Source organism: Lissotriton helveticus, chromosome 1_1, assembly GCF_964261635.1.
Source record: "Lissotriton helveticus chromosome 1_1, aLisHel1.1, whole genome shotgun sequence".
Classification (NCBI taxonomy): Eukaryota; Metazoa; Chordata; class Amphibia; order Caudata; family Salamandridae; genus Lissotriton; species Lissotriton helveticus.
Genome location: NC_136057.1, coordinates 94,993,997 through 95,008,494, shown reverse-complemented (window position 1 = coordinate 95,008,494; position 14,498 = coordinate 94,993,997). Strand labels below are relative to the sequence as shown.

The window sequence follows — 14,498 nt, the reverse complement described above, 5'->3', positions numbered from 1 at the left end:
CGCACAAAGAACAAGGTGCAAATATTGTACAGTGAGTAGCTCAAGTATTGTGACAAAGTGATATCACAATATACAGGATTTTTTCAATTGGTATTGAGCCACATTTGAGAGGTACGCCTGTTAATACGCTGTTAAGCCGACGGTGTTTCGATCCTCAGTGAGTTGGGATCGTCTTCAGGACTAGGTTGTCTGAATAAAGGGGTGCTGTAAGGGAAAGGGAAACATTCAGGGAGGCTAAAGGAAGCACTGGCTGGAGTGGTGGGCAATTACCTGAGATGGGGAATACCCACAGCAGGAGTCTTCTGAGAGTGGACGTCAGGTCTGCACAGGGGCACTGGAATCGAGAAGGGGGGGAACAATCAGAAACGACTAGTGATAGTTGAGTCACTAGAAAAGGAGAAAAAGCATAATGGCGGGAAATACTAACGGGAATCGAGCGTTGAAAGGCCATCTCCGATCAGCCGTAGGCCGGGCATGGGTCCTGCGGAAAGGGAAGACAGGCAGAGGGCGATCAGAGATGGCCGAGATGGATAGACAGTCAACCAAAACATTCAAGTATGTCCAGGTAGGTGATCAGGATAGACATACCTTACTAGATCGGCGTGCCGGCGAGGGAGTGAATCCGATGGTGTAAGTGTCCGCATACACTCACAGAGTAGTGAAGGTTACTTCCGCAAGGGGGTGGGGTCACGTCAAGTGACGGGAAAGCAAGGGGTGTGGACTCAGTGACGTCAGCGTCAAGGGGTGGGGGGTGGGTGGAGATCTGTCAAGTACTACGTACGGCTGTAGAAATGTCAGAATCCTCAACACGGATGTCCTTAAAGATACAGGATAAACCCACTAGGTACGATAAGTATTAATACATATGCTAGAACATGACATTCGGTACGGTAAGTATTACTACACAGGTTAGCAGTTAGGACAATTAGTTACATGCAAAACGGACAATGTATGCGTGAAAACAGTGGCTTGTTAGGAATAGAAACCAACAATCTACGTAATCAAATTGAGCCAACTTAGGTTAAATAGAAGCGATAAGGGTCAGAAGGGGTTGGGGAAAGACAATGGCAAGAGGGTCTTAAGCGACAGGTGGGGTGTTCAGCCAGACTAGGTTGTTACAGTACTGTTCCACTCGTCAATGGTGTTGAGCCCTTGGTTAACAGAGTCACAGATGGTCATCCATTTGCATTCTGCTTTGTTAAGGAGGAATTTGATGTCTCCTCCGCGGATAGGTAATGTGGGTTTGTCGATAACACACTAGTCGTTTCTGATTGTTTCCCCCTTCTCGATTCCAGTGTCCCCGTGCAGACCGGACGTCCACTCTCAGAAGACTCCTGCTCTGGGTATTCCCCATCTCAGATAATTGCCCACCACTCCAACCAGTGCTTCCTTTAGCCTGCTTCCCTGCCCCCCCCCCCAAATTGTTTCACTTTCCCTTGCAGCACCCCCTTATTTAGACAACCTAGTCCTGAAGACGATCCCAACTCACTGAGGATCGAAACGCCATTGACTTAACAGCCTATTAACAGGCGTACCTCTCAAATGTGGCTCAATACCAATTGAAAAAATCCTGTATATTGTGATATCACTTTGTCACAATACTTGAGCTACTCACTGTACAATATTTGCACCTTGTTCTTTGTGCGCCGTCCATGCTGTTCACTCCTTCACTTGCGTCGCCACGTTCACCACAGACACGTTTTTGAGTACCAAGTGCGTTATGGTTGTCACAAATTTGTTTTCTGCAGTGCTGCCTTAAACTGTATATGTCCGACCATGAATTAATGTTTTACAAACATATGATGATTAACAATCTTAAATCAATTCAACGAGTGTTCTCCTTATTTCCGTGCCAGTAATGCTGTATGCATGCATAAATAACTAACTAAATACTATTACCTGTTGGGACATTGTTCTTTTGTGGCACCTTACCAAACCGTTGGGCGCCATGTAGTGTAGTTCCTCTATCCCTAATAAACTCTGCTCATTGGAATTATATACATTATAGTTTTGACATAGGACTGAGGTCGGTATGTCTCTATCGAGTATATAAACTTAATTACTTGTGTGTGCCAGCTAACTCAGAGGTCACTAGAAACTTTTTCGAATGAACAAGAAGGGATTCGTTTCTGACAACCGCATAAACATGACAACTTTGTTTCCCTTAGAGTCTGAACAATATCTTCAGAGTCGTGGAAACAATAGATAACTGTTTCACTCAGTCAATTGTGCATGCTTTGTTTCCACAGAGTTGCACAGAAATAGAGAGACTTGCATTTCAATAAAAAGGGTTTATTGAACAGTCTTCTTTCTCATGCAAGAGATATGAACTGCTACAATCGTAAGACAGAATGCAAAGTATAATACATACAGCGTGAACAGTAATATAAAATAATACTGTAATAGCGTGGTCTGTAGCTATGACACATATAAAAATACATACATAAATAACACAGCCTAAAATACTCAACTGGTGCTTCTAAAATAATCCTACCCCAGTGTACCTAACCTACGTCTAGTACGAGGAAAGAAGTAGGTGCTGTTTTAGCTGCAGTTTAGTTTAGTTGTGCCAAGAATTGCCAAAGGTTTCTCTAGGTTCTAATCCGTTCCATACCTTACAATGAGAGAGGTTGGTATCTCTTTCCTGGGACTTGATCTCTAACACCCCGCAAGAGGAATCAGAAACACTGGAGCTGGATTCTCGGCGAGGAGGATGACAGCGTCTGGTCAGTGCATCAGTTGAGGACTTGACTTCCTTCGGGACTTGCTGTGGCGAGCCGCGTCGGGCATTTAGGTAGCCGAACCGCACCGTGCCTTGCCATAGCAAGTGAAGGTAGATTTATACTTTGAAGGTGTTTAGGAATGCCAGTATTGACGTAAAAGTCGTCATGAATGAACCCCTAAGGAATAGATGTTAATGCATAATAAATGAGTTCTTGAAGAAATCAATATCCAAGCAAGGGGAAGTCCTAAAGGCTTAAGAGTCTGGTTTTCCAGGAACTCATTTTGAGGTAGATGAACGGATGTAAGTAGCCATGCCTGTATTTGGGTAGCATGGACTATGCCTAAATAAAGACTGGATTTCTATGCCCATATAAGGGCAATGTGAAATGTACCTATATAAGTGCATGAATTGGGAAATTCATACGGAATCTAAATCGATACACAACACTGGAGTGTACCTAAAGTACTTGGATTCATTTTAGAGAGGAAGCAGATAGACTCGGGTGCTGGACAGCAACACCCGGCTAGACTAAAGTCGAAAAACAGTGAAACATCAGCAGAAAGTGGGGGTAGCTATAAGAAGCAGATCCTACTCTCCTACACGTCACTGCAGATCCAGGACTTGCTACCAGCCACAGCAAGCTCCGAGCACTCAAATGTGGATGGAGACCAGGGCAATGGTGTCTGAGTGACCCCAGAGGAGCCTCGCACAAAGCCTAGCACCAGGCATCTGTCTGTCCCTGGCTTCATGGTCATGGAGTACCACGGGTGGATTTTGTGGGGGACACGGCGTTCACCAGAATGCTTCACAACTCCATACACTAGTGCTGTTGATTCGATATAATGGTTTGGAGGCAAGCCTTGTGCGCTCACAAATGGCACAGGGTCCAGAGTCATCAGACTATATTAAGCCAACCAATACGCTCAGTGAATGAAAAGGTCCAAGGGACAAAGGTGTTCCCAAAGCAATTACACTATTAAACTTCAAAAGTTGTCTTCTGAAACATCAACAGTGCAAATTGTACTTGTAACGCTTGCACTACTCTAATAAACACAGTGATGGAGCCAACTACACACTGGAATGCCTCACATCTAAGGGGCTGGTGGTGGGAGGGCTGCAGGGGAGCATAAGCTCCTCCCCACCCTCTTCCGGAACAGAGTAATCACCAAGATAGAAAGCAGACACTCTGAACGCACTGAGGAGTTTGAAGTATCTCCCGTCTCATTGCCACATGAAACAGGCTGGCAAATTAGTTTGTTCGAAAAGTTTTATTGCACAAATAAGACATTCTTTGCAAACAGCTCACTGCGATAGTGTCCTTTTTCTAGTTGTCAATCTCACCCCTCACACTAGAAAAGGACACAATGGACATAACAAAACACATCACAGCATGTTTTGTAATTTATGTGAAAGTAAATTTTCGGGTATTTATTTCCGGCCGACTTCTACCATATGGTTTGCTTTGCCCAGGCCTTGGCCCATTCTTGTATGAGGTGGAATCTGAGCTCACACAGACCTTGTGTTGGTAGGTTCCACACGATCCCTTACGTCTTCTCCTGGGTGTATTTGATGGTTTGGGCGGCTCTAGAGAGGACAAACATTTTCTGGGAATGGTGGACGCTGTGGCTAAACTAGATATTGCAGCGGCCTGTGCCCAGCCCAACCCCCCTACCCTGCGAAAGTGGCGCAGGGAAGTGGATTGGTGCGCGGCCCAGGAGGAATCCCTCTTTGGAGCATTTGGTTGTCCCACGAGGTTCCACAGGGTTTGGGGCAAATGGCTGAACCTACTGTTTTAAATTGCCAGCTTTGGCTCTCCTACATAACGGGGTGCTGCTTTCCAGCTTGGGTGGCTTGCATAAACACTCCTACCCGAACAGTGGGGTTTTTTACTGTCTTTTGGAGATGGAATTGGCTTTAATGTGTAAGATGTATGCTGTCTTTTGTTTTTTTATTTTCAAAATGATAATAAAATAGATTATAAAAAAAAAAAATTCTAACCAGAATAAACTATCTCAAAACATTATGAATTGTGTAACGGTCTTGCAGTTGAAACTGCAGAATTATAGGGTTGGTGCCTCCTTTGTATGTTGTTAGAATCTAGACAGCCATGAATCCTCTTTTGATCTCTCAGCCTGGATGAGTTGTACAGAATATTTACACAGCCGGTCTGAAGATACTGATAGGGAGTAGATGTTCCTGCTTTAGTGATGGAAGGAGTTTATATTTTTTGTCCTCAAGTGGTTATGGATTCCCATTTCTTCTCCTAGTTTCTTCTTCCCATGTCTCAGGTCTTTCAATAATTTTTTGTTGAATCCTAGAAGTTATGTCTATCAGGATAGTTTATGATCCACTCTTGGTAACATGTCCTGAACACTGCACACATTTCATGAGAGTCTGACAGGTTTAATCTCATGGACTGTAATTGAGCAAGTGATCAATGACAAATACCTATTCGAGAAGGAACAGAGATGCGTGTTTCGTCTCAAAACCAACCTTGTTGGCCTAAACGATGAAATTCCATGGGGACAACTGTAATGATGTCAACATCCCATGGCGCAAAAGCATCACGCAAAATAACATGTTATAAACCCATATTGACACCATGCATATGTCTTCATGGGTGCCCTTTATCTAAAAAGGTAGCCCCGTTAACCCAGAACTTAAAAACATCACTAATCAGAACGTCCGATCATAGCAATCTTTTCATTAGCCCCATTCCTCCACAGCCTCCTTCGTTAATATCCGGATGTACCATTAATCATGTACAATCAGCCTTTATTTTCCGTTTGGTCTTCCTGATTCACCACCGATAGGGAGGGACCTTCAATAAAGATCACATCTTCCATTATTCACCATTATTGGTACTTTGTAGCTAATAGCGCTAACAAACGCGAAAGAACTATCTGCAACTATCTGTGGCTTATAAACTCTAAATAACCATCTGCCACCTTAGTGTTACTTACTTTTATTTTTTCTTTTATTATTTTCAAACTCGATTATTAAAAATACAATAGCAGGGCGACTTCAATTTTAACATTAGAGCACGTGCATAAATAAAAGAAAGAGAAAAAGCACTATCGCTGTAGCACAACCCTAGCCTTTGCCGCTTTCGGTGGCCATCTTTGTTAGCGCACCAGCGCTGGGAGGAAATCATTCTACTTCCGGGTAGACCGGGAGCAATGACTCAACAGATGCCAGCTTTTTCACGCAGCAAATCAAACATAAATAGCAAAGCCCCAGACACCCTAAATATCCCACGGAGCAGCACAGGGGCGGAATGAGGAGATTACCTTTTGCGGTTATGTGAGTAAGACTACGGCCAGAAGTCTTTAATAAATGGCCATAGAGAGACGTCCATATGACTGACTTTAGAACGCTCGTTTGTTCCCACAGTGATCGTAAGGACAATCCTCTGAAGCTGGCTCATGGGGCACAATAGGTTTTGACAAATGTTTGTATATTTGAACCTTTATTTTCTAGGTTGCACGAATAGCTAACATGACAATAATAGTTCCTTTTTCAAATCACCAACTCTGTTTGACAATCAGTGGGATCGCAAACCCCACACGGAGAACAGGTGCTACAAACCCAAAAAACCCTCAATGATTACTAGTGGCAGCACCACGATTTGGCTACCACGATCTACCTCATTTATTTAAAACTTTGTTCCTAAGTAGGTGAGTGTTTTGTGTGTGTGTGAAATGCTTGGATACAAATTACAATGATAAACATGATAAATATTTCACCAACAACGATGATTTTCGTGAATAACCAAAATGTGCTTTGTACCAAATGGCAAATCCACAGTGTGAAAAGATAAAGAAAAAGACAATGAGAAAAATATATCACATTTTTTTCCACAGGTCAAAAATGAAAATCACATGAATGTGTTATGTCTTTTAGAAAGATTGTACAAACTGTTTTTGACTCCATGTATTTTTCCTGTTTTGTTCTCTTCCTTTTCTTCTAGAGACCAGATTGGGTCATCATTTTTTGAAGGGCCAACTCAAGCCCTGGTGCTAAATAGAATAGCCGATTTTTGCTATTCTATTTTAGGAAAATAGGCATACTACATTAAGTGAGTTACCTGAGTTTTAGTAGGGATTAATAGAGGTCCTGACGAGTAAAGCAGAAGGGGACTGCTTACGAAACATTTCGACTGAGTAGGGCGCATCAATTAGCCCTACCACAACCTCTTTTTAACATTTCCAGCAAGAGAAGCAAATAAATCATTTTTTCTACTAGCCAGGACATTTTTAAACTTTGTTATACACTCAAGTCCCTACTCACCCCTTATCACTTACACAACTGTCACATCACACATAGCCTATCTTCAAGAATGAAAAGTGCTCCCGCGTAGTCCGTAGGTCGCAGCACGCCCCGCCCCGTAGAGGGACGGGAAGACCCCGATGATGAAGCATGACACTATGGGAATCATAGTGTGTGAGGGGTATTTTAAAAACACATAGTGCTTGTCTTTGTCATCCACAAAGATCAGCTCCACACACTTGACTTCACATTTAGTTTAAAATCCACCCTTGGTAACATGTCCTCAACATTGCACACATTTCATGAGAGTCTGACAGGTTTAATTCGCAGTGAAGCAGCCTCTGTGAAGTTTGTTGCTTGGTGAAGGGACGTTAGTGATGTTGAAGAACCTACATTCTGTTTGGAGACGCTGCGAACGTTAGAGTTTGTCCTTTAACTCAAAGCTTTTCTGACATTCAGAGGAAAGGGAGGATCTCAGCCCGGAAGGATTGTTAGATGTCATAGGAGGACTAACTTTAGCTGTAGATTCTTAGATAATGTAAAAGATCAGATTTCTTTTTTTAAATGAAGGTTTTTTGGCAGTGCTTTGAGAAGGCTTCCATCTTGTATGTGTTACTTGATGCTGCTCAGGAGCACCTTTTGTATACAACAGTTTCCATATCCCGTGCGGTGTCATGGCCGTCGATGTGTGTTCTTTGATGGCGTACAAGGCTTGCTTTAAGATCAAAGCTCTTGCTACAAACATTGCAGTGATATAGCCTCAGTCCTGTGTGTATGCTTTGATGGCGTACAAGGGTCGCCTTCTGAGAAAACCTCTTGGAACACACAGTGCAGTGATAAGGCCGCTCTCCTGTGTGAGTTCTTTGATGCAGTATAAGGTGTGCCTTCTGAGAAAAGGGTTTGGAACACACAGTGCAGTGATAAGGCCTCTCTCCTGTGTGAGTTCTTTGATGCAGTACAAGGTTCGCCTTCAGAGAAAAGGGTTTGGAACACACAGTGCAGTGATAAGGCCTCTCTCCTGTGTGTATGCTTTGATGGCGTACAAGGGTCGCCTTCCGAGAAAACCTCTTGGAACACACAGTGCAGTGATAAGGCCGCTCTCCTGTGTGAGTTCTTTGATGCAGTATAAAGTGTGCCTTCTGAGAAAAGGGTTTGGAACACACTGTGCAGTGATAAGGCCTCTCTCCTGTGTGAGTTCTTTGATGCAGTACAAGGTTCGCCTTCAGAGAAAAGGGTTTGGAACACACAGTGCAGTGATAAGGCCTCTCTCCTGTGTGTACACTTTGATGCCGTACAAGGGTTGCCTTCCGAGAAAAGGGTTTGGAACACACAGTGCAGTGATAAGGTCTCTCTCCTGTGTGTACGCGTTGATGTTGTAGAAGATTTCCCTTCTGAGTAAAACTTTTCTCACAGATATTGCAGTGAAAGGGCCGCTCTCCTTTGTGAGTTTTTTCATGTGTTGCCTTATCAGCAAACCTCATTTCATGCTCAGTGTAGGGATACCGATCTGTGTGTGTTTGTTTGTGCAGTAAAAGATGCGTCTTTCCAGTAAATGTATTCTTACACTCAGCACAGGCATAATAAGCTCTTAGGCCGGTGCGTATTCTTTTCTGCCTTGCAAATAGGGTTTTATTGTTAAAATTCTCCCTCCTCTGTATTCCTTGGTGTTTTCCTTCATTCATTTTATAAGCAAAATTCTTCCTTCCTCCAGAAGCTTTAAGGTTCTCTTTCCCATTCATACTTTCTGTCTGCGACTGCTGTGCTGCAGAATGAAATGAACACAGAAAATTATACATGGGAAATATTTCTTGAAAGAAATGCATGGTTATAATATGAGATAGGTGGACAGTAATATCTAGGAAGGAAGGAAAATGTTACTACCTGTAAACAATCATTTGTTGCTTGTAGTACTACAGTTCACATGTGGTAATCTCTCATGGGGTGGGTTTTGACTACTAAAAAAAATAAAATTTAAAGATTGAGTTTTGATCTGGAGTACGACTTGTAATCCCATACCAGAAAGGCATAATGCATCAGCGCGCAGACTCCAACTTATATTAATGTGTTGTTTACTCCATCGGAGTACGACTGCTTATATGTGTAAAATCAAAAAAATAAACTGCTTAATATGAGCAACCTATATACTTTCCAACCATATAGCACGTGGGTGATGCATGTGAGCCTGCAACATGACAAGCTGATAGTATTTGCAAGTGAGTAACATTTTCCATTTGCAGCATGCTGTGACACATCACAGGTTGTGCAATAACTTAAAAGAATCTGTAAGGTCCAGAACGCCGAACATTCTAGGGACACCACGTCACGAACATATGACCCAACACCTACGAAGCCTCTACTGGCTCCCCGTCGAGAAGAGGATCACCTTAAAACTCCTCACCCACACCTATAAATCCCTCAACCGCATCGGACCCACATACCTCAACTTTTTTTTTTTTTTTTTGAAATATGTTTTTATTGCAGAATCATTGATAAACATCGGGACAAATCAGCCAACACATCCACCACCTTACGAGGCAATATGCATTCTCAAATTAGCACACAGCCCTTCAGCCCACATCCCGGAGGCTGGGCGGCGCAACAACAAGTTCCAGCAACAGGCCGCCTAGTGCGCCCCCAAGGGGTTTCTGGCCAACAACACAATTAAGTATCTGCTTTTATATCCCCCCAACTCCCCCCCCCTCCCCCTGTCACCTCCCGGTGGGATCATTCCCTCCGAGCGGGCAACGCCAGGCCCTACAGGAGCTACGTTATCTGGACTCCGCTAGCACTCTCCAACGTCGACCATCATTTAGTGCATAGTAACATCTACACCACGGGAGCCCACGTTTAGTGCCCTGCTCCCTTTTCCTATGATCACTAGTTATAGACCCCGTCGCCGGCATCCCATTTTTCCTACTGAGTAACCTAACAACTCCCCTGCTCCCTACCCTCCCCCCGTCTGCTGCTGATGTGGGTTGTTACTGTGGGTCTTAGACAGAATGGCTCGCTATTAACTGATATTATGCCTTCGGTGCTCTGAGCCTCATGGAACCTCAGTCTCTAGATGCCCCTCTTCCTCGTCGTCTGCCAAATGGTCACACAGAGCCTGCACAATCATCTCCCACGCCATAGCCATCTCCAGGCTCTTCTCATTACCCGTTCTGGTGGCCTGCCGCATTCGTATCACACTCTCACATCGAGACCATTTCAGCAACTCATTCGTCCACCTCCCAACCGAAGGGCCCTCCTTGGATTTCCAGCGCCACGTAATCTCTCTCTGGGCTAGCATGAGTCCCAGATCAATAAACGTACTCGTAATTTTCGTTTTTGCTGTGTGGGGGAACCAAAGCAGCAGGCACGCCGCCATGTCGAACTCCACCTCTCTATCCGTAATCGCGTTCAGAAGCTCGCCCACCTCGGGCCAGTACGAACCCAGCCTTGGGCAAACCCAGAGCATATGATCCAGCTCAACCTCGAGTGCCAAGCACCTCGGGCACGCCGCGTCCTGTACCTGAAAGTGCAGTCGGAGTTTCCCCGGGGTCAGATAAGCCCTGTGCAGTATGAAAAAATGCACCTGTTGGAACCGGGCGTTCCTGCTATCCTTCCACGTCCGGTTCAGTATGTGGCCCCAAACCGTATCCGGAATAGGTTTGCCCACACTTTCCTCCCACTGTATCTTCAGCGCAGTGAGCGGTTCTAACCCCTCATTCAACATTCTTGAGTGGAGACATGTCACCGCCTTGATCGTGCCCGCTGCCAAGACCCACATACCTCAACGACCGAGTATGTTGTCCACGTACCCAAGAGGAACCTCTGCTCCCCTGACCTAGCACAGGCAGAGGTTCCCCGCATCCGCAGAAATAGAACCGGTGGGAGAGCCTTCTCCTACATCGCAGCCAAATCCTGGAACGAGCTCCCGGTCAACATCAGGCGCTCCCCAACTCTCCACACCTTCAGGAAGGACCTCAAAACCTGGCGACCCAGAACTGCTCCCCCCCCCAGTGCCTTGAGACCTCACGCGGGTGAGTAGCACACTCTATAAACTGCTGATTGATTGATTGATTAGAAGGAAAGAATTGCTTATTGAGTTACTAATATGCTTAGAACAATTAAGCACATCTAGGCTTCTTCCTTGCATTGATGTCACCAGAGAAATATTTTATGAAAGGATGCACAGAACCAAATGTTTCTGCTTTACAAATATATACAAGAGGTATGTTGGGTAGAAAAGCCATGGTTGCATCTTTATCACATGTGGACTCAGCATGTAGTATTTCTATGTGGTGTCTCCGCTCGGCCTGGGCGGTAAATTCAGTTCCGCTTGCGCAATTTGGGTAATTTCATGTTCCGCAGAGAATGCAGAAATGCCAAAACTTCCACAATCCGCGGGTTCGTGGAATATTTTGCTTGTTCGAGCTTTCAAAATGCGTGTTCGCACGATAATTCCCTCCGAGCACGCAAACAGCGTTCGCGAACAGGAAAAAAGCATTGTGAACAGGCGGAACAAGCAATTCTGCATGTTCGCAGATTTGTGCGTGCTCGCAGATTTTTTACCATTTTGCTGAGCTTTGCGTAACACGATTACGCAAATCCCGCCCACTCCTAGTCTCTGCACGAGTACAAAACCATATGCCAAATTGTGCCGGTGCAAAAAAAGGTCTTATTTTTCATACCTTTTCAATTCTGATAATGTAGAGCATGAGTGCATGTTTAACACTGGGTGCATATTTAACTTTGTCTTTGTAAACTTGCAGGAACTGTTCATCTACTTATGGGCCGTGTTGTTTGCTAACTGTTTGAGGAAGTGACTGCTACTAGGTAGACAACTATATACATTAAGGCTTGCAGTCATGTAGTGGCTAAAAAGGTGGACTTGTTACTCTTGATAAGACAACATTAAAATCTTATCTGGATGCCAGGGGTGCTCTGGTGGGATAACCATTCTCAACACTCCCATGAACATTTTCACAAGAGTTTTTTCAAAAGTATTCAAACGTTAGTGTAGGCTAGGCCAGCTTCTTTATGTATGTATCTATATGTTATTTCTATACTGCAAACCTAGCGTAAAGCTAGGGCCAAAGATGAGCATAAGTTATTTTTAAAGAAGGGAGTCCTCAACTCTTTCCTAAACGGGAGCCATGTCGGGCGGTCCTGATGGATACAGGGATGTTGTTCCAGATCATGAGTTCATAGATGGAAAAGGCCTGCTAACTTGTTTCTTTTCTTTGTTACAGTTCTAAGTCTGCAGTCCGATGGAGTTCTCCAACCATGTATTTGTTGCACTTGAAACTAAGAGCTGAACTTAAGGACAATGAGAATGATGAACAAGTGATAAGAAAGAGGTAATAGCTACAAAAGAGGAAAAGCAAGACTACTGTACTGGAAGAGCCTTAAACTTTGTAAAATTATACAAATAGGTAAGGAGAGCAGTCAAAATTACATTGACTTGCAGACGACATGAACTTCTGACAGAGGAATCAAGCTCAGAAGGTGACTCATACAACTCTGCTAGCAACTACCTAGAAAAAAACCTATGTGACACTTTTTTCGCTGAGCACGGGTTACTGAGACAAGGACGGACAAAGGAATAACATAATAAAGCAAAAGCAAGAGGCACAAAGAGAGGAAGAGAAAGACAGGAAAGAGCAAATGAAAGACAAAAAGATAACTCACCCCATAGGAAGAGAAAGGTGATAGAGCAAGGCGAGATATGAATTAATTCTCCATTATTAACTCATCACAACATTAACTGACAATGGATGAACTAAATATTCATAACCTTGCCTTATATTTCTGCCCCAGTAGGGACTTAGATTACAGTTCATGTAGAATTGACATATTTCCATTTCTAAGATATCAACATAAAATCAGACACAAGCCAATGAATATGAGAATAGGGGAGCTCAATACAGAAAACATGACTTGTGTTCAAAAGACGCTGATAATTCATGACATTAGCTGGTCTGGATAATAGAAATATATATGCAACTGTTAGATCTGGGATCTCTAGTTGGCAATGATTATCACCTTTGTCAAAATAGGGACCCTTACTTCTGTGTCAGGATAAGGGGATTGCGGGGCATATTATCAAGGGGGTTTATCTCCGCTTTTTTGGCTTTAAAAGCCAAGAAAGCAGAGATAAAATTATCTCCCTATTACCTAGCTGTCGCTAACACCAGTTAGTGACAGCTAGTAGGAGATAGCGACCATCTTGGGCCCCACTTTGCATGTCAGTGATATTTATCACTAATGACATGCAAAGTGGGCGTGCCAAGATGTTAGCGACTGGAAACAGTCGCTAAAATCGCTATCTCCTATTACCAACTTTTGGAGATATTCGCGCTAAGCGCGAATATCTCCAAAAGCTAACACCTGCCCTGAGCAGTTCTTAGCCATGTTATCCAATGGGAGGTGGATAACATGGCTAAGAGCATTAGCTCGGTAATTCATGAATATCGCGGACTTTTCAGCGATATTCATGCATTGCGGCTGTTTTTTATCGCATTTGCGATAAACCTTGATAATAGCAAGGTTTATCTGCAATAATTTCTAGCGATGCTTAGCGTTACAAAAATTTGTTGCTAAGCATCGTTAGTGATAAATATCGCTTAACGTTGGTAATATGCCCCTACATTCCTTAATAACCCCTGCTCACCCCCTTGGTTGCTTGGCACGAGCAGACAGGCTTATCTCAGAGGCAGTGTGTTAAGAATGTGTGAATATACACAGTAATACAGTGGTAACACTACAGATGGACACAACACAGGTTTTATAAAAATAAGTATTCTTTATATAAACTTAAACACAAGACCATAAATGACAAAAATCCACAATACTACACTTAAGGTTGCTTAAAAGATGATTAAAGTCTCTTAATTCAAGTTGTTGGTAAATGCGACAAAATTCTCAACAAAGTACCTGGATGCGATACGCAAAGTAAATAAAGGACTCACAAAAGGGGAGATGTGTCGGTTCCGTGATCCGGCGGAATGGTTGTGTCCTTCCTCAATGCTTGCGCAGAGTAGGGGACTCGTAGTGAGCCTTACCGGAGCGAAGGTGATGCGTAGATTCTCGGCTTGCGGGTCCGTTGTGATGCACAAGATGGTGCCTTGATGCGATGCGCTGACCCAGTTGCGATCCGAGAAGATGGCGCCCTGGCAGCCTCGCGGCGACATTGTACTTTGGAGCCATGACAGGCCCTGCGACACTCTTCTCCGGTGATGCGATGGCGACTCTCTCGATGATGTCACGCTTCTCTGGTGATGTGACAGCAGGCAGCTTTGACGAACCCACGCTTCCGGGGAGATGCGACGAAGACCCGCTTCTCCGGCGTTGAGGCGATTTCAGCTGCGGCGGCGATACGCTTCTTCTCGATGCGTCGTGCTTCCAGCTCCCAGCGGCACCCAAGTGACTGGAGTCACAATTCCCAGCAAGGAAATTCAGGAGGGAGCTGGAGGTGAAGTCTTTTATCCCTGAGACTTCAGCAGGAGGCATGCACAGTTCA

At 44.1% G+C, this 14,498-nt stretch overlaps 2 protein-coding genes across 2 annotated transcripts in view; both read right to left on the bottom strand.

The window, feature by feature from the left end:
- LOC144755990 (endogenous retrovirus group PABLB member 1 Env polyprotein-like) overlaps window positions 1–14,498 on the bottom strand; it is a 1,167,430-nt gene that overhangs the window by 201,088 nt on the left and 951,844 nt on the right. The window lies entirely within an intron of this gene.
- LOC144755926 (uncharacterized) overlaps window positions 7,097–14,498 on the bottom strand; it is a 51,500-nt gene continuing 44,098 nt past the window's right edge. Inside the window, exon 2 of the mRNA XM_078645372.1 lies at window positions 7,097–8,756. Within this exon, the coding sequence (XP_078501498.1) occupies window positions 7,621–8,756 (1,136 nt within the window). The 3' untranslated portion in view covers window positions 7,097–7,620. The remainder of the gene's footprint in view (window positions 8,757–14,498) is intronic.